Source organism: Haliotis rubra, unplaced genomic scaffold (assembly GCF_003918875.1).
Source record: "Haliotis rubra isolate DU_JTF1 unplaced genomic scaffold, ASM391887v1 Scf985, whole genome shotgun sequence".
NCBI lineage: Eukaryota > Metazoa > Mollusca > Gastropoda > Lepetellida > Haliotidae > Haliotis > Haliotis rubra.
This window is the reverse complement of record NW_025767729.1, coordinates 332,870-352,091: the sequence shown is the minus strand read 5'-3', so window position 1 is coordinate 352,091 and position 19,222 is coordinate 332,870. Positions and strand designations below refer to the sequence as shown.

At 39.0% G+C, this 19,222-nt stretch overlaps 1 protein-coding gene across 2 annotated transcripts; it reads right to left on the bottom strand.

Annotated features, from left to right (window-relative positions):
- Positions 1-361: 361 nt before the first annotated feature.
- Positions 362-14,374, bottom strand: LOC124265575 (multiple epidermal growth factor-like domains protein 11). Of its 2 annotated transcripts, XM_046700360.1 has the most exons (10): positions 14,231-14,374; positions 9,009-9,233; positions 7,758-7,925; positions 7,541-7,668; positions 6,360-6,516; positions 6,039-6,145; positions 4,381-4,515; positions 1,343-1,477; positions 726-869; positions 362-529 (listed from the first exon to the last, which is right to left on the bottom strand). In XM_046700360.1, the coding sequence occupies exons 3-10, from the start codon at positions 7,835-7,837 to the stop codon at positions 387-389; spliced, it is 1,029 nt and encodes a 342-aa protein (XP_046556316.1). In that variant the 5' UTR covers positions 7,838-7,925; positions 9,009-9,233; positions 14,231-14,374; the 3' UTR covers positions 362-386. The 2 variants fall into 2 exon arrangements, with proteins under 2 accessions (XP_046556316.1, XP_046556317.1); XM_046700361.1 differs by lacking the exon at positions 9,009-9,233.
- Positions 14,375-19,222: the final 4,848 nt, after the last annotated feature.

Here is a 19,222-nt window from a genome sequence, read left to right as displayed (position 1 = left end):
CCTCTTTTCTTTGGTTACAAACCCAACAGATGGATCAATACAAGATCTCAACGATCATCTTTCCTATTCATGATAGGGCAACGCTTATGAATCGGGATAACGAATACATTATTAAGACGACATGCACTTTTATGGCGTTCAGTACTTATTGTGACTCGATTGCAAACGTTTGTTCATGAAGATATAGTCCCTCGTGAATATCTTTTCTTTGGACCAAACCTAGTAATATTGAAGACGCTTTTGAATGGACAACATTCGGTCGAGGTGCAAATGTTCATAGTCTTGAAATAAGTGCCGATATCCAGTATGCACGTCACAGACTATACGTTGGTGTTAGGCACTCCTTTGTACACTATAAAATACACAATTGACCTTTACAAGTATGTTTACCTACTTGTTTTGCACAGGGAGCCTGTCCAGCCATCTTGACAACCAGCCGGACAGACTCCGGAGCTATTGTCACAGGGTACAGCAGCTGCACACTGACCACAGGAGTCACAGGAGGCGTCGTAGGTATTCGGAAGACACGCTGACCAGAGAAAAATGTGTATCATTCAAAATGAAACAAATATATTTCAAACACCAAAATCAAATCAGCAACAACAGCATATCAATTAAATTAGCAGAAACCTTAAAACTTTTGGACGTTACGCTAAATTGTGTATCGATGTTAAACAGGTGAAATGGGCGAGCGTGAATTGTGCTATGTATGGCACCGTATTTACCTATCTCACAGGTGTCCCCTTTCCAACCTAGCTCACATCCAGCTGGACATACGCCTGACACTGTGTTACAAGAGACACCTCCAGCACACTTCCCACAGGCAGAACACCCGGGACCATAGGTATTGGTCGGGCATCTTGGCAACGCTAGATAAGTAAACACAATTACCCTTTTACAATCGTTTTAAGAAATATTATTGTCTTTGTGTGCTACATAAGTGCATGACAATTATTATGTGGTAATTGGAAGCCTTTGTTTTGTTTTTTAAATAGTTTTGATTAATCATTGTAGAAGTTTTCATGAAATTCTTGTGTGTACTTTGGAGTCAGCCGTAACAATCACAGGCCCTCGTGTCTTTGCGAGGATTAAACATGTTAAAAAACATATAACATTTGAGATGATCTCGACTCGAATGCTTCACAGTACAATACAGATTGTACTGTGTAGCATTTCGAGTCGGGGATCATCTAAAAAACATTTTTAAATCGTTAATCTTCGCAAGGACACGAGGGCCTGTGGTAACAATTGGGACGTTTATGATCATGAAAATTTAATGTGGTTACCAAGTATCGCATAATACTGCGATGTTTCAGTTAGCTATCAGTAGGAGTGGTCAAACCTGTTTTACAGTCGTGTCCAGTCCATCCGGCGTTACACCCCAGCGGACAGGTACCATTGACATGATTACATGTTGTTTCCGTGCAGTTGCCGCACGTCAACGCACACCTTTCGCCGTAGGTTCCGGAAGAACAAACTAACAACAATGCAACGGATATCATTAAATGATAAACTGACATAAAGATCATATGCAAAACATATATAGATAGGGTTACAATGTAATATAAGTAAACAGTCTAAACATAAGGAATTCAATATGTTTTCAGACTACATCTCCTGTCTCCAGGCTTCTAACATCAATTCGTGTCAGCATCCAGTTTTACTTGACAACATTGAATCATAGAACACCCTTGCTATTGACACGGATCCGGTTGTATCATTGCTTCATTAACTAATGTCAACATTAAACCCTAATGATACATTAAATCCTTAATGCATCATTAGTTAATGGTATCATTAAAAACGGTTGTTTCAAACACTTATTAGCGTATCATTATCTAATGACGTCCTAATGTAAATATTTTCATTAAATCCGGGGATTCCCCTATTTTTTCCCCACAATTCTGCGCTGTAAACATGTAAGTGTTATTACCTGTCGTCTGTCAAAATGGCATCTTTAGGGCTAAACCTCGGAACAAAAACAAACATTTCGACTGCTGTGAAGAAACACGTCTAAATAATTCTGAAACGTCGCCGATAAACCTAGAATCGGTTGGGATGTTTTGGAATATACACGAACACGAAGTGAGCTTTCCGCCATATTGGATAGTGTTTACAAAATCAAGTTTCGCTAAGGCCAGTCATAGGACGCCTATTACATCATGTATATTTCATATTCAGTTGTGACAAATGCATCGCTGAATTCCTAATACATTTTAGAATCAAATTCCAAACAGATACAATACTGAAATTTGATATGTTCATACGAAAGTTCTGTGTGGCGTGAGGCCATGCGAGACGCAAAATCATGGAGAACGACATAGGCAATTATCGGCATTTCTGACTTTTTTCAATGAAAACAATAAAACAAAACCATACGCAGATAGTCAGAATGTTTCCGATTACTTACATCATACATTTATGGATAAAGGTTCCCTCGCAAAATCGTGGGCACCCATATCCACAAAGCCGCCATTTCATGAGAAATCGGTCATCGGTAGTGATGTCATACATCAACATTGTTGGACATATGTGGCAATTTCTTTGAGGTGAAGGTCGGTAAACACAATCACACTGTCCTGCGGATTATACTTGTATTATTAATGTATACTTTGCGTATCGTTCACATATGGTTTCGTGAAACTAATTTCATTATCAACAGTTAGTATTTTAAACCTAAGTAAAACTGACATAATAAATAAAAATGATTTATTTATTTCATGAAATGTGTATATGCACACGTTTTTAAAGGATATGTCTTGTTCATTGAATTTGTTTATGTTGTGTTATAGACAAAACAATGGCGTATAATCATTGGCCAGGTGCGCGTTTGTCACAAATGTTTTGAGTATCATTGTTTATGATAATTCCGTGAACAAAACATCACGAAAATATTGTGTCCTTATTCACAGCAAATTCTCGCCAAGTGATCTGAGTTACAATGACTTAGTATTAAGCATACCGGAGTGAGGCCCCTTATCTTTATAAGCGTGTGACCTTTATGTAACCATTTGACGTCATAGGGGAAAATCCATTTTCAACACATATTGCGAGTCACTTTTAAGATTGAGTGTATAACGTTATACATAAGCACACAAACTATAAGCTAATTTAACACATACCTATGTCATTCAGGTATCAGGCAGAATTTTTCCGTAAAGATGACAAATTGAAAATATAGTAGCACAGTACTTTTATCAGTGCACGATAAAAGCAGAGAAATTGACTGTTTTAACGCATTACAAAATTAGGAGTAACATTCAGTAGTGTCTACTTTTCAAACTGAGTTTATACCATGAGATACGACATTTAATACTCTACATTTCTGTGTAATTTTATAGCTGCAGGTAGATCCAGTGCGGCGCAAACGAAATTCTGGAGCAATGTTCACTTTTCCAGGAAGTTTAAAGATGCTCTGTTGTCATTAGAGCGTCATTACGTTAGTACAACAGAATTTAATGATACATTAGTTAATGAACGTTTAATGGCACGTTAATGCTTCATTAACGTTTGATACAACCGGGTCCAGTATGACATCGTCTTGTGTTTGTTAAGTTATGTTGTAATCGTTAGTAACACAATGGTTGGTGGTGCAGCCAAAGCAGCTCTCAACAAATCTGTGACGCCACTTCTCCTCCCATACACCGATTAACCCGTAAAGGTCCAGGTTAGAATTGATCTTCAGTAACCCATGCTTGTCGTAAGAGGCGACTAACGGGATCGGGTTGTCAGGCTCGCTGACTTGGTTGACACATGTCATAGGTTCCCAATTGCGCAGATCGATGATCACTGGATTGTCTGGTCCAGACTCGATTATTTACAGACCGCCGCCATATGGCTGGGCTATTGCTGAGTGCAGCGTAAAACTAAACTCACTCGCCCACTCTCCCATACACCAATTAGATCTCACATCCATGGTCTGATGCAAAAGAAGTGAACACCCAAATAGGTATAAATACATTACATTCCCTGCAACCAACTATCGGTTTCACCTACTTGGGATGCTTGACATTCCCATGTATTTGCAAATTAAAAACCCATGACCTTTGTACATTGGAAATAAAACCCTTTTGCCCACGATATTTTGATAGTACTATGAGCAAGCTGAATTAAGTTAAAATATGTTTGTTCTTGTTAGAATACTTTCAATTAGTGGAATACTGTGTTATGGTGTATGTAGAGGCACTTCAATTTATTTGCAAATATAGAACATGAGTTGTGAGTATCAAATGTATTCTGGATCAGGATAAAATTTGTTTGAGTTTTGGAACATTTCGTTTTTCCATTATGTTCAATCTCAATACATATCCATTAAAATAGCAGATCTTGTTGGAAAATACTTTGTTGGAACTGAGTAAATTTGGTGGTACAATTTCATACTTTGCGAGCAGTTGTTCCCTTGGTAACCAGTGGCACATCCACCGATGCACCAGCCAGTAGTCTTTTCACAGACGGATCTTTTCTGGCAGTTTCCACAATCTCTACAGTCCTCGCCGTACTGGCCCGAAGGACATCCTAAAACAGAAATTGATCTTTGATGCACTGTTCATCACCATGTACAACTGAGTGTAGCCGCAGCTGAAATCTTTAGCCATCATTTAAATTTGACCGCATTTGATGAATTAGTTTCTGATACGTGAGACATCGATCACAATGCTGTCAAAACCTTAGTAAAGAGGATGAGAGTCCAATACTTGACTTTTGACCTTGTGTGGTTCTTGTGAAAAAGAAATCCACCAAATACAAGCGACCATCAAAAACCTCATTAAGCAATTTCACCTAAAATTTCATGGTACGATAAACATCGAACGTTATAAATCCAAATATTAATGAGTCCAGGTGCTTACAATGTTACCTTGATGACATCAGTCACTAACACACACAAAGACACGCCATTTGTTACTTTGAGCAAGGTAACAGAAAGTTAGCGACAGGTTGTTCGGGGAATCGCTGGATATCGCAAGCGATTTGTTGTGAATACACAATGCCAGAAAGTGGTCAAATCTGACATTTGTTATATTTGCCACTACACTTATTCAGTGAAGTACAGATTCTAGTACTTTTGTTTGGTTTAGTCCCATCAGGGATTCGAATCCACACCCTCAGAGTCAGGCACCTAATCGCCAGCACACAAAATCATCCGCGGCTTCCACAAAATGGAAGTCGGACAACCGGTAGTTTGACTACAGATGGGACTCAACACTTACCATAGTATTATATTAAAAGTTCTCAAGCTATAAGCTAGGGTCCATGCAGGTAGCAAAGGTACTGTAAGTCCCCATGGTTCCTAGTATGGCGACCTATCTCACATTGCTCGTGATCTCTTGCTCGTTTTTTATATTGTATTGTCCATAACAGTTTGTTTAATTTTACAGTTATATGCTAATTCTCTATCTGTGATAATCTAGTTATTTTACTGTCCTTCGTTGACAGGGTTTTGTGCTTCAGTTGTGTTCATTATGAATATGAACTTTTTAACGTCACAGTATGGCTGAAATATTGCTGACGTGACTATAAACCTTAACTCACTCGATCACCATTACATCTTCTAAAAAACCACCCCAAACCAACAGTTTAAGATAAGATAAGATAAGATAATACTTCATTACCCAAGAGGGACTTGTGTGTACATCAGAGGTAAAGGGCATGTTAAAACAGAGAGCACAATACAAACAGACAGACAAAAATAAACAATAATAGTTAAGACATCCAACGCAATAGCACATGTAGACCTGTCTTCTCAGCCGATATGTGCCCAAAAACACCCAAAGATTATGAATAATAAATGTACTTTGCATTGATTCCATATTCGTCATTATAACACTTCAAAAGACAATGGAGTGTCACTTAAAGTGATACATTCATAATTCCTCCTTGCCTTTGTAGTTGCAATTTTTTCAGTGTGTTGAATTTGTTGAACGATGTAACAGTTGTCGACAGGAACATATAGTTGGACCTTTGTGTCATAACTTGCATGCTTTGAAATTTCATTTCAACGTAAACATACAGAATAATCATATCAAGAATGCCAGTATTACCTGTGGAATTTCTGTTTGAAAAGACACGGATGCCAGCAAGCTGTGTAAAAGGACCTATGGTCATGAGTCCAACAATGCCTCCTGTAGCAGGCATGTTGAGAACTGCCCTGTGGAAAAACACCAAAATAAATGAAGACAAGTTCATCTACGCTGTTCCTTTCTACAATCCTAATACGTTATGGTGATACCTATTATCGATAGTGTCATTGCCACAACTAATTATCAATGAAAATGTAACAGTGCTCCTAATGATAACACGTACCGTCAGTCAAAACACTTGCGTGTTACTTCAATATCGTGGATGCAACTGGTCTTTCCTACCTTCTACTCCAATCGGTGAAATAGAGTGCTCCATCATGGTAGGTTATCCTGAAGTAGTGAGCATCAGGTTCATACACCAGTATTTTTCTCTGTGCTCCATCGACAGACACGGACTCTACCGTGTGAGTCTTGGCGTCGCACCAGTACAGAATTCCATCTGATGTGGAAAGGGAAACGTGGACAGCTGATCATTGATAAAGTTATACATAGGCTGAAGGGAAATTATTAGCCGAAACATGTCAACTATGGGCGCATTTGAAAACAGTGACTGTATGTAGTTCAGTGTAAACACCATTGGCCGCCTATATACGTGAAGAAGATACCATTTGGGATAGCTGTGAAGTGTCCGTGTCCTTTTATGAACATGTAAAGCGTTTGTGAGCAGCCTAGCTGGATTTGGCGCAAAAAAGTAACTGTGCATAACATAAAATTGCATAAAACAAAACTTTTAAAAGCTATTTGAAGAATTATAAAATCAACCCTAAATAAAAATGTAGCAAAGCACTTTGCATAAATGTGATGCACGTATCGCGTAGAACGTATCGAGTATCGCAGGTAAACGTTAAAACGAGTTGATATCATTTAAAAGAATAGATTAGTAAACAACAACACATTGTAACAACAGTCATCAGAAGATGACAAATCCCCAAGGCCCCAACAAACATAAAACAGCAAATGATCTGACAGTTACTTAAAGTTGAACATGATTTTTTAAGACTAAGTCCAAAACGTTTTTACCACGCTTTGTTGAAAAAATATTGAACGGTTTTTGAGTTATGCTCCGAAAACAAAATGATTACGGACGGATGGACAGACGGTCAAGGCGTCGACAATATCCCCACACAATAATACACACACTCCCCGCATTACATGCCGGGAGGATAGAAATGGTCTATAGAAGTCCAGCAATTGATTTTGACTCCTGAAACTTAAACACCTGATACTGAAGAATGATTGATCATTCATTCTGAATATTGTGGAAACACGTTACTTTCAACCTAAACCTTCACCGTCAGAAAATGTGTCGTTGACTCTGAGAAGGTTCCTACTCTTATGCACTTAAACAATTGTATTTCTCAATTATATACTTTCATGACATAAATAAATTAGAAACACGACAGATACGCATTCTTCTTGAAGTATAGATACTATATGAATTAGTGAAACAGTGAAGAACTAACTTTTCTTGTCAATTGTAAACCCATTTGGCCACGTCAGACCGGTTGAGACTATTTTTCTTATGTTAGTTCCGTCATAATTAGCTGTGGAAATGTGAGGACTTGCTCCCCTGTCTGTCCAGTACATCCTCCTGAAAAAATAGTTAATTGTAAATATTACATACATGTATATTTCTTTCGATTTACAAGACGATTGGAAAGAAAAGATATGGTAACCTACCTTCTTGCCTCATGAACAACAATGTCCCTGGGCTCGTCAAGATCCTGTGTGAGGATGATTTCGTGGTTACTGCTATTCATGTCCTGACAGCGATTATGTCATTTCCAGAGTCCGTGTAAAATATTTTTCTTGCAGATGAATCGACGGAGATCCCGTCAGGAACTGCACCTGTTGCAAACATTCATATATACTAGTAACTACCACGGGCGCTGTTGTATACTAATACCAGATTCCGAAATCCACTCTTTTCCCTAACAGCAATAATACAAGTGATTGTCAAAGAATAACCAGTCAGAATTATCAGTTAAATACAGATTCAAATGGCGAAAGATATCGGTGAAAATTGTATGAATGAGTCTCCTCTGGAAATTGGTAAATATACTCCTCACAAAAAGTTAAGCAATACAAATTGTTAGTCGCATTACATTTTCATCTATTGAAATTGCAAATCATGGAATGATGCAATAGAAAGGTGAAACATATGTACACACGATAAGCAAAATGAAATGAAATGGTATTGAGCAATAATAGACTTACAAATCATCAAAAGCATGTACCCGTGAAATAGTCGTGCCAAATGTGCTGCATTGATGGAGCAAAATGTTAACATTAAGATTCAAGTCAGTTTTGGACAGTGAAGCAGTGTTCAGTAACGCGTATGACCACCATGAGCACAAATGCCAGTTTCTACACGTCTTGGCATTGCCCAAATGAGCCTTTTGGATTTTTCTGCCATTCTCTCTGTAACGCCTGCTCAAGGTCATCCAGAGTCTGGGGGTGAACACGGAGACCGTAAACACGACTTCCAATAATGTCCCAAGCATTTTCAATGGGATTAGGATCAAGTGATCTTGCAGGCCAGTCATTTTGTGCGATGTTGTTGATCTAAACAACATCGTTAACAACTCTTTCTCAGGCATTATCATCCAGGGACGGGCATTATCATCCATAAAAAATGAAGTCAGAATGATTACAGGTAGGTTTAACACCGATCAGGGTGCATGTGTGAAGAGTGGAGCACATATATGCTACACTTTTTAAATGTTGTTCCTGAGGGTGGTTGTGTTCGCGGGTGACGTTGCCAATGTTATCAGATAAGTCAATTTGACAGTCACTAAAGGTTATGTATTTTGAACATGTACCTTTCAGTAACATGCCGGCAAAAATCGCTATTGAGATTGATAAAGATATTACAAAGAAAATACTTGTTGCTTAATTTTTGTGAGGAGTATATGAATGGGTAGAACATACTTGAATTCAAAGACAGGATGATCCGAGATGTGCCTGTGGCGAGGTTTGTGACGCTTATATGCTTGAGCTGATCATTTGTCCAGTACAGCGTGTTCTCTACAGGGTCATAGTCGATGGCCACAGGGTTGATTACGGATACACTTTGTATGGTCGATACTGGGAACTTGAACTGAAATATTCGCCCGGGATTCCAGTTCGACAGAAGTATAGTCAGTTCAGGATCACCTGTCAAGAGATTCATTTCCATAATTTGCATTTCAGCAATCTCATGGCCATGATATACAATCACAGCATAACACAATTTCAACTTAAGAGTTCAAAGTGCCTTCAGGCTTATAGAGATTGAGTAAATAATAGATAACCTAAACGACAAGGTGTTGACTCATGAGTAGACGTCTTTTGTGATGTACTGATCACTTCTTATGACAGTCCCGATGACGCAAAATCACTACAACGACACTGAAACAGTTCCAACATTTGGCTGGTTTGGCCATGACACTGTTTTAGGCAGCAAGAATACTTTTGAAAACTAGATATGTGTCTTTAATACTTGTTGCAAAATACTTTGAAGTCTGTTGCAGCTGCACTTGGCCAATTTTGATAAAATTGATGTCATCTTTCTCTTTCTCAACAGAAGCCACGATTCAGTCTCAAAATGTTGGGGTGAATGAAATACGCACATGTACATGTTTATCTATATTTTTTCTTAATTATAGGCTCATAGAATAATGAAGTTTGCCATGTGCAATTGAATTGAAGCTGAAAATTTGTACAATCGCATCAAGATTGCTTACGTCATTTCACAGGATACCTTTGAAGATGCGCGTTAGAACTTGTCTTCAGAAATCCATGCTTGTCGTATGAGGCGACTGACGCGATCCGGTTGTCCGACTGTTGACTTGGTTGACACATATCATTTTATCCAAACTGCGTCGATGGATGCTGATGATGTTAACCAATGCATCGTCTTGTCCATACTTGATTATTTACGGACCACCGCCATAAAGCTCGAATATTGCTGAGTGCGGCGTTAAACAACAACAAACAAACACTTATTTCACTGGATCGAGATCTAGAATGCCAATGTGGTTTTCGTTATATTTTGAGATATCATATGCGTATGTTTAGTCTGATTGAATGATAACCTTTTCAAAGATATTGGGCGTACAACAGTGCTTCCATAGCGGACGTCTTCCCTGTTTAATGAGTACTATGAGTTGATTCTCTTCTATGAAATGTCATAACCTGAAAATCTTGATAACGTTCAGAAATGTATTTCATGTATATTCTTCTTGTCCATTGTCCTTCATTATTTCGTCATATAATTGTTGAGGGTCGTTAACTGCGACTATTTAGCCTCAGTTGGAATACATGATAGGGGAACGTTTGTACACTCGCTTTAAGTTCAAGTTCATTTTGATTGAATGACTTGATTGTACATTTTGAAGGTATTAAAGATACTGTGTTGTACAAGAGGTCTACCGTAAACTACTTCCCTGTACTCTAAATATATTCTTTTCATAATATGAAAGGGGCCCCAATATCCCCTGAAGCATAAGTGACCTCACAAAAGGTGTTGCATTTCTAAAACCATTTCAACCGTCAGTAAATTATCATGACAATGAAGATGATATTTCTATGACAGAGAATGACAATTGGAACTTCGACATTTCATATAATACGACGAATTCAATCTCACATGAAATCGGTGCTTTAAGAAAGAGATATCTATCATCTGCACATGTTGAGCCTTTTGAAAGCCGCTCTGAGCACTTGAAAATTGTGGCACTGAATTAAGTGTTATGTGTCACACTTTGTCGGTGTAGAACTAGAATGCTCGATTTAAACGTTGTGAGATTATGATAACAAAAGCTGGAGCTGGTGGAATAGCGGGGAAAGTTGACTAGAAGAAACGTGGAGTCAAACGGTGGATACCTTCAGCACCTTGTTGTTTGTTTGTTATCTAACGCCACACTCAGCAATATTCCAGTTATATGCCGACGGGGTGTATATAGTGGAATATGGACCAGATAATCTAGTCATCAACAGCATAAGCATCTATCTACGCAATTAGGATGTGATGGCATTTGTCATCAAGCCATTATTGAGTATTTGAAGCACGGGAATACTTCATTTGAAACCTCCGGCTGACCCGTGCTTCAAATACTCAATACCACCCGGAAATTGGCCAACACATGACGTTTATCTCCTAATTGTTAAACTATTGGTTGTGTTATGCGAATGAATCATTATCTACTTGCAATGTTTATCATGTGGGGACAGTGTGTAAACTTGCATATAAATTGAAGTAGTTACATTATGTCACTGTTTGTCTGTGTATTTGTTGAACGAGAGGTCTGTGTGTGTAATGTATTTAATAAAACGTTGTAACATAACTACACAAGGAAGTAATGTCAATGTGACCGGCCTTATCTTCTATGCAATCATTTTAACTGGTTGTTTCCTCCTGCTGCCACAGCCTCATGAACATTATGACATACACAAATAGCAAATCATGCAAATAGAGACAAACTGGTAATGGAAAGAAATGTGTTTTGAAACGAATATAATGTCAACACTGACTTAAATGTCAATTTACTTTTGCGTTGTATACAGTTTCCATTTTCCCAACCTATAGCGAGTTTATGCGTTGCGTTTTGATGTGATAGTTGGACATGTCTAACGTCATTGTCAGAACAAAGTTCTGTAAACCCTGTGCCAAAACGGTACAAACTGAAGTAGTAGTGAGTCCAGCACGTCGCCGACAGATGACGTGAGCCGAATGTGGTTAGAGGAAAGCCGATGTCATTTGCTTGAAAGGTTTGCTTCAAAACCCCAAGATTGGCTGTTCTTGGTGTAAGCCTGACTGATTTGCCCTCTGAAATAGCAGAAGTACGTGACGCAAACCTTCATCCTGTGCAATAAAGGTTGTCACTAATGACCATGATAACCAAACAAGGAAGACTCGATCTCATGGTGTGTTAATACCACTTCCCGGTTGGGTCGACTTGCTTCGATAACTTGTTGTCTTGGCTGGCACGTTTCATGAGTGTTATGTTTATACTCCGTGTTACATGTTCATTTCCCTCCAAGTGTGTAACCGTCATTATGACCATTTTGGGCTATTCACACCTTTACTGGCTTTAGGTTATCGGGTACACCTGGTTGTATTTGGGCCACATATTTCAGCAACATTTCATTTTGTATTTTCTTTATTCTGAAGGGATTGGGGTCATCTTTTGTTTCAATGTACGCTGCCGGTGTGTATTCACCAACTTGTTTGGAATTGTATCTTGAAACCCACTTCGGCGGTGTAACTATATGCACAGACTTAAGAAATACCCTTCACTCCATGCTGATTATGTTCTTAAATGTAAATAAACAACAGTTTCATTCATGTAACAAGTTCAATCAAATTAAAGGCAAATTTGGATGGTCATGCACGTTGATATAGCTTCACAATATTACGTCATATTCTGTCGTTTGTATACTCTATCAAACGTCAGAATGAGATTTTCGTATCTAACACCACTACTGATTATAGAGGTTACGTGTGACGTGGGAAAGGGAGCCACGAGAAGTACCTATAACCAGGGAGACTATTAATTAATACAACTAAGGATAATATTGAATAAATACGTGACATTATTGATGATGGCCAAAGCACAATACGTCACATAACCAACACATCTCTCATACAAGAGAATATTTTGAGGCATGAACTGGACATGACAAAGGAATCCGTCGCGATATGATCCAATACTTCGGTCACCTGATAGAAACGCTCCAGGTTCGTTATCTCTCATGTGCAGTGAAGAGTGTGAAAAACCTGACTTTGTTCAATGTAAAATCCTCAGTTCTGTCATGGACTAAACCGCGGTCAAACATCTTACATCTCCAAGTCAGTTCTGTCAACTGACATGGTGATGGCTTGGGTATTCTTGAATTTCAGGGGACACCCGCTGGTGGCTAAACGTCTTGGCAAACTCCTTAAAGGTGTGCTTTTCTACAATGACAAGAGCACCTCTGCGAAAATATCTTTCCGTCATCGGAATATCTTTCCAAATCGGAAACGATGTAGGTTGGTTGTATCTCTCATGTGAAGCGGAACAACCATATTTTTATCAGTGAAGTGTAATCCTTAGTTTTAAGTTCACAGCTTTAAGTCATGGGCTTCAAAGTCATACAATTCCTAATCGAAGACAGCAAAATCAGTTCTGTCAACTGGCAAGATGATGGTTCCAGATTACTCGATACGTCCGCCGGCTGCTAAACGCTTTGGCAAACACCTTACAGGAGTGGTATTCTACCTGGTCAAGTATACCTTGGTAAAAACATCTTGCCGCTTCAATGCATGACTTTTCATTTGAAGTAAGTAAGTATCATCCTTATTAAACATATTTGGCACTGCAATATTTAAGCCTCCGACTGCGCCGGAATATTTCGTATGCTCTAGAAGCTTCCAAAACAGCCTTTACTCTCAGGCTAAATATAGTAACATGTACATCACTACCCCCTACTGAGAACAACAATCATTATGTCACAACACTGTTTTGCAATGAAACGTACGGCTCATGGCATGCCACATGTTTTCCTTTAAACTGTGGTCCAGGTTTGAATCTTATTGTGAGTAGGATTTGGCATTTCAATCTTCGTTTTTCCATAAACTTGACAAGTAGTTCATATACTTATAACAGATGCCAATGCATTCATCTTAGTATTTTCTTACAAAATGCTTTGTTTCCTCACGATTTCAACCCAATAGTAATTCAAGAAGTGGATTTTATGGTTATTCAAAGTTCAAATGATAAAGACTAAAGATGTGCACGAAACCTTCTGTACCATGGTGTTCAGTGAGTAACAAATATATATGTGTAGGATTTATATAGGCTATAAAGCGTATTTAAGCACATGGATGAGAATTCAACGAATCCGCTAACCAACTTCCTCTGAAATGAACATATTCCCTGAGCAAATATAGCACATTTAAACGTTATCCTAATGCACCAACATCTTCTCTGACTTACTACGTCTACATTTTATAGTGACATACATTTCTGAACATGTAACACCGTTTGACGCATTCAATAATGTAAGCAGTTAGCATAAAATGGTGGGTATTGGGCTCTGTCGTTTCTGGACATAATCATAAAGAAAACAGTGATTAGTAGCTTTTACGTTGAAGATTTACAAACCTGTTGAATAAATTAGACAACGCTTACCTTGTGCAGCCATCTTGGGAAGAAAGCACACAATTCCAAACAATAAATAGTATAAGGATGTCATGTTTCTGAGTAGTTGATGGAGGATGTCCGTGAATATAGGTATATGCACACATTGCTTTAATACACTTCCTTCTTGTGACTCGTTTTCGATTGCGTAATATGTCTGGGTGGTATGCAAAGCAAAGCAGTGATCCGTAAAGGTGATCATTTACAATAGCTCGGGTGAACAAAGTGTTAACCATGAATCTTTGCATTTTGGGGCGTCAACTTTAGAGTTGTAATTGATCATGTTCTTTACACAAAGATTTGAAAGAACGTAATACGACTCAGAGCTCAGGCTTTTCCTTTGTCATCAAAGACACCGAAGACTCATTCAAGGCCCCATTAAGCACATTTCAAACACTGACGCCCCAGCGACAAAAATGACCAAATCGGAACTCACTATTTTGACCTGTAGTCTAATGTTCCCGCGTTTATGTACTCAAGGGAGTTAATAAGCGAGTATGGTTTTATGCCGCTTTTAGTAATATTCCAGTAATATCACGGCGGGGGACACTAGAAATGGGCTTCACCAATTGTGCCCATGTAAGAAATCGAACCCAGGTCTTCGGTGTGACGAGCGGATGCTTTTTACTAGTAGGCTACCACAAGGCGCCTGTTCTCAAGTGAACACATGGCCAGCCTTTGCAGGTGCTCGAAACTAGGGCCACCGATAGAACAGGAAATGCTCGCCATTTTGCGAGAGAACACCTGGTCTCACTATTTAATCACGATTCGTGAACACAATTGTGTCACGCACAATCGACTACAATCGAACAAGGAAAAGCTTTTGGGAGTTATTAATGTTTGTATTTTGGTAACAGGTATTCACAAACGTAAGCAAAGGCAAGTGTTCAGTTTATTAAAACTATGTGGTCTTAGATTTTCTTAGGTTTCAAGATGAATGTGACTTCCCCTGGAAAGCAAAGGGAAAGCCACATGCCGAAATGCCCAGGCCGTTGGGCTAGTCGACAATTATCGGGAAGATCCAGAGGTTGATAAAAGGCCTCTAGGATTCATCGTGACGCTGTCTAACTCCTTCTTCCTTCTCATTAAGTTCGAGATATGTTGATAGAGGCCAGGAATACTTTTTAAGATGTGCTCCCTTCTGTGAGGTTCAAAGATAACGTTGCTTACTGGGTGGATAATAACTGTTTCACATATCACCGTGGAACCAACCTCGAGACCCCAAGGACTATCAACTGTATCAAGGGCTTCATCAGTCGTCTTTCATTTAGGCATAACTCGCCTCATTGCTCTAATGGAAAACAAACAGAGAAAGCACAGCGGATTAAGGTCCACTTCTGTGCTGCTCCTCCTCCTCACGCAAGAATTTATTGCGATGCCAACAACCGTCTTGTCAGACTAAAAGAATAGTTGGAGCAAGGCAGCAAGATTCTATTGCAGTATCTGGACGCTGTTTGGAAACGTGAGGTTCCGTTGACGTTAATGCAGACGTTGAATATGTGAACATTTGTACCAAATTAGTGTGACTTCTGAAGCTATATTTTCGTGTTTTGATGACTAATGATGGTGCTTTGGTATATTTATACACATGTGCTTTAGTTTTGTGCTGAAGGATATCAGGCCTACCAAAAAAAACTTTCCCACTGTGCAGAAAAACGCAGAAAACCCACATTAATCGTGGAAATAGCAACATAAACATAATACCTCGCTACTGAAACAGCAAATACGGCAAATTGAAATCGCTACACTGCATCATAAAACGAGGACCCCGCAACTTCGATTTTGCGCATGCGCACATGGAAGAGGAAATCTCTACCGCATGTTGACATTTTCCAGCTTGGACAAAAGATACATTCCTTTTTAAGTATTTCTGTTGTGTTATTTGGCATTTATCATCATGATACTTGTGGGCACACTTGTTTAGTTTACTTTCCATTCGTATTAAACGGTTGACAGCAATTATTTTGAAATATTTAATACTTTTTCTACGCAAAACGATTCACGGTTGCTCGGAAATTTGAAAGAAGCCCGGATCGGAATGCGCATGCGCAGTAAAGGTCAAAGTTCGCTGATATAAAAATGTTGCAGTTTCATAGTTTTTCGTTGCCGTTTTTACTGTTTCAGTAGCGAGGTAATGTGTTTATGTTGCTATTTTCACGATTAATGTGGGCTTTTCTACGTTTTCTGCACAGTGGGAAAGTTGTCTTTGGTAGGCCTGGATATGGAGCAAATAAATTATAAAATGCAATTTTAAGTCAGATCTTTTGTCTTATTTGTGTAGTACTGTATCGTACAAGTGAGGTGTGAATGGGGCTACTCAATTTACCTTCGTATGGGTAACACCCATTGGTAATGTAACATATGTAACAGCAATACTGGCCACGACTGCGGTCTGCGAACAAAAGAGTTTTGAACCAGACAATCCAGTGTTGTCGGAACATATAATTCAATAAACGTTTCATGGGACGAGAGGTTCGTGTTGTTCAGCTGGGAGCGAAGGGCATAACTGGCTCTACTGCGGAGGGACAACTTCCTTGTCGATTGAATAAGGGCTATTCTATTTAAAAATCGGACTGTGTTAACACTCCTTGTGTTGGTACAGACTGTCACATCACAGCCTTTGTGATCAGGAGAGGGTATGTGAATAACGATAAATCTAGTTACATGTTGTTTGATAACGTACGGATTTCAACACTATGACTCTATAAATAACTCATCACATATTTTAGTGTACAAAATCTAGCGAATAAGAAATATAATTAATCCATTTCACAAACAGCAGACGACACAATACTCGTTTCAAATAACACAAATACATAGAAACATTATTACGCAATCATATATGAATTAATTGGCATTCATTAGTTAATTTCATATATTTAACATAACATACTGAAACTTGTTGTGGCATAAAAAACATGTACAGCTATTTCCGTTTTCCTTTATACCCAAGCCCACTTCTGGTCGTGATGTTGCTGGAATATTGCCAAAGGCGGCGTAAAAGTAAACTCACCCACTCACTTTATACCCCAGCGGTAATCCAGACATACAGTTTCCAGTTTTAGACCGTGTGTCATCTGGACATAACCCCTTGTTTCATCATTGTGACCTTGCAGCTGTTCAATCTGATCAAATCCTGAGTGAAATTTGATACGCGTTTCTTGATACTGGAAATGCATGGACGTCATATTTCACAGGAATATAAAGTTCCATGTCAATGCCTTAAAGGCACTGTGTCACATCACATTTGTAAAAAAATAAATAATGCATTTCACTCAATAATGCTAACTAACAGCCCTCAGAGAAGCTACCATATAATTTTTTTCAAAAAGAATTAGGCATTCAGATTACAATATTAAATTAAAAAGTTCGAATGAATTAATGCAACGTTGCATTAAATATACTCTCGAGCCCTCTATCGGCAGAACATTTTTTAAGCGAACCCCATAGAGGTATGTCTCTTTGAGAGCTCTTTACGAATATCTTACGCACAACTTGTGATTGAAACCAGTTCGGCAAACAGTTTACATTCCATATATGGCAAGTGTTTGCTGTTTGGAAGCTGTTCGCCTCGAAGTTTCAATTATCGAGTTCAGGCAAGTCGTAAGGGATAATAAGTCTTTTATTGCATCAAAAGGAAACTAAAGTTAGTGCATATACCCAAATATTAGTAATATAGGCCAAAACATTGTCGAAAATGTGTGACATTGTGTCAAGTGAGTGAGTGGGGTTTTACACCGATATCTGCAATATCCAAGCAATATCACGGCTGGGGACCCTAGAAATGAGCCTCAAAAACATGTGGGGAATCGAACCACGGTTATCATCGAGCGAATGCTTCAACCACGAGGCTACCCGCTGCGCCAATACTCTTAAAATGCTGTGAATGATCTTACATCGATCTCTTCAAACGGAATGTTACAGACTGAAATAGGCCACGATGTATTACATACATGCATGTCACGTGCAACCTGCATTGTGCAGCTAGAACGTCGGTGTGTTCATAGCCTGTAATGTATTGCCATAAAGAAAAGCTCTAAAGGCTGTCGACGTGAGTCAGTTTCTAACAAGTAATACACCACGTGCATTGTAACCAGTGTGTGTGTGAGTGTGTGTGTGAGAGTGTGTGTGTTCATGGTAGCGTGTAGGAACAACGAGAAAATACAAATATAGAGCCATGAGAAGACGAAACAAAGACAGCTGCATCACATTTGAACACTGACTTGTACTTTGTTGAACTTTGCTCATGAAAATCCTCATCGCAAATCAACACTCCAAAAAACAAAGAGATCATTACGAAACTGTCACGTAAAAATACTGTCTGCCGTAATGACGATTCATAAAACAATCGAGTTGAAAGCACACCTGTGAAAATCCAGGTTGGAAATATAACCCATGTTATCTTCTTTAACCCATGTGTGTCTTAAGAGGCGACTAACAGAAGCGTGAAGCCATGATCTTCATGAGTTTCCTGATACATGTTTTGTTTGTTTTTTATTATAGGATATTTTTATATAGCGCACATATCCACGCACTGGTGCATGCTCAAGGCGCTGGTATTTTTCCCCCCGATCATTGGATGTCAATCTCAAGGGCACATCGTATGAGCAATCTCAACTCCCTGGGGAGTATACAACTAGTGCAGCCACTAGGCGCACCGAGTTATTGTGGCTTTCTCATCCTAACGAGGTACCCATTCACAGCTGGGTGGACTGGGACACATAGTCACAGTACTTTGTCCATGTTCATGTTCACTGCACGTTGCTGTACCCGCAACTAGGTGTTTGCACGTATTCATGTGGCCACCATCTGGTCAAATACCAACGAATTCGTGGGTTCTTTTAAGTGCGCAGGGTTGTGTACTGTACACTAGGAGTTGTGACAACGCTGAAAGAGTCTGCACACAAAGTTGACTCCAAGGTTTTTACACCCGGTCACAGGTGGGCTCGATCCCGACACCTCAACCTCTCTGGATCACTATCC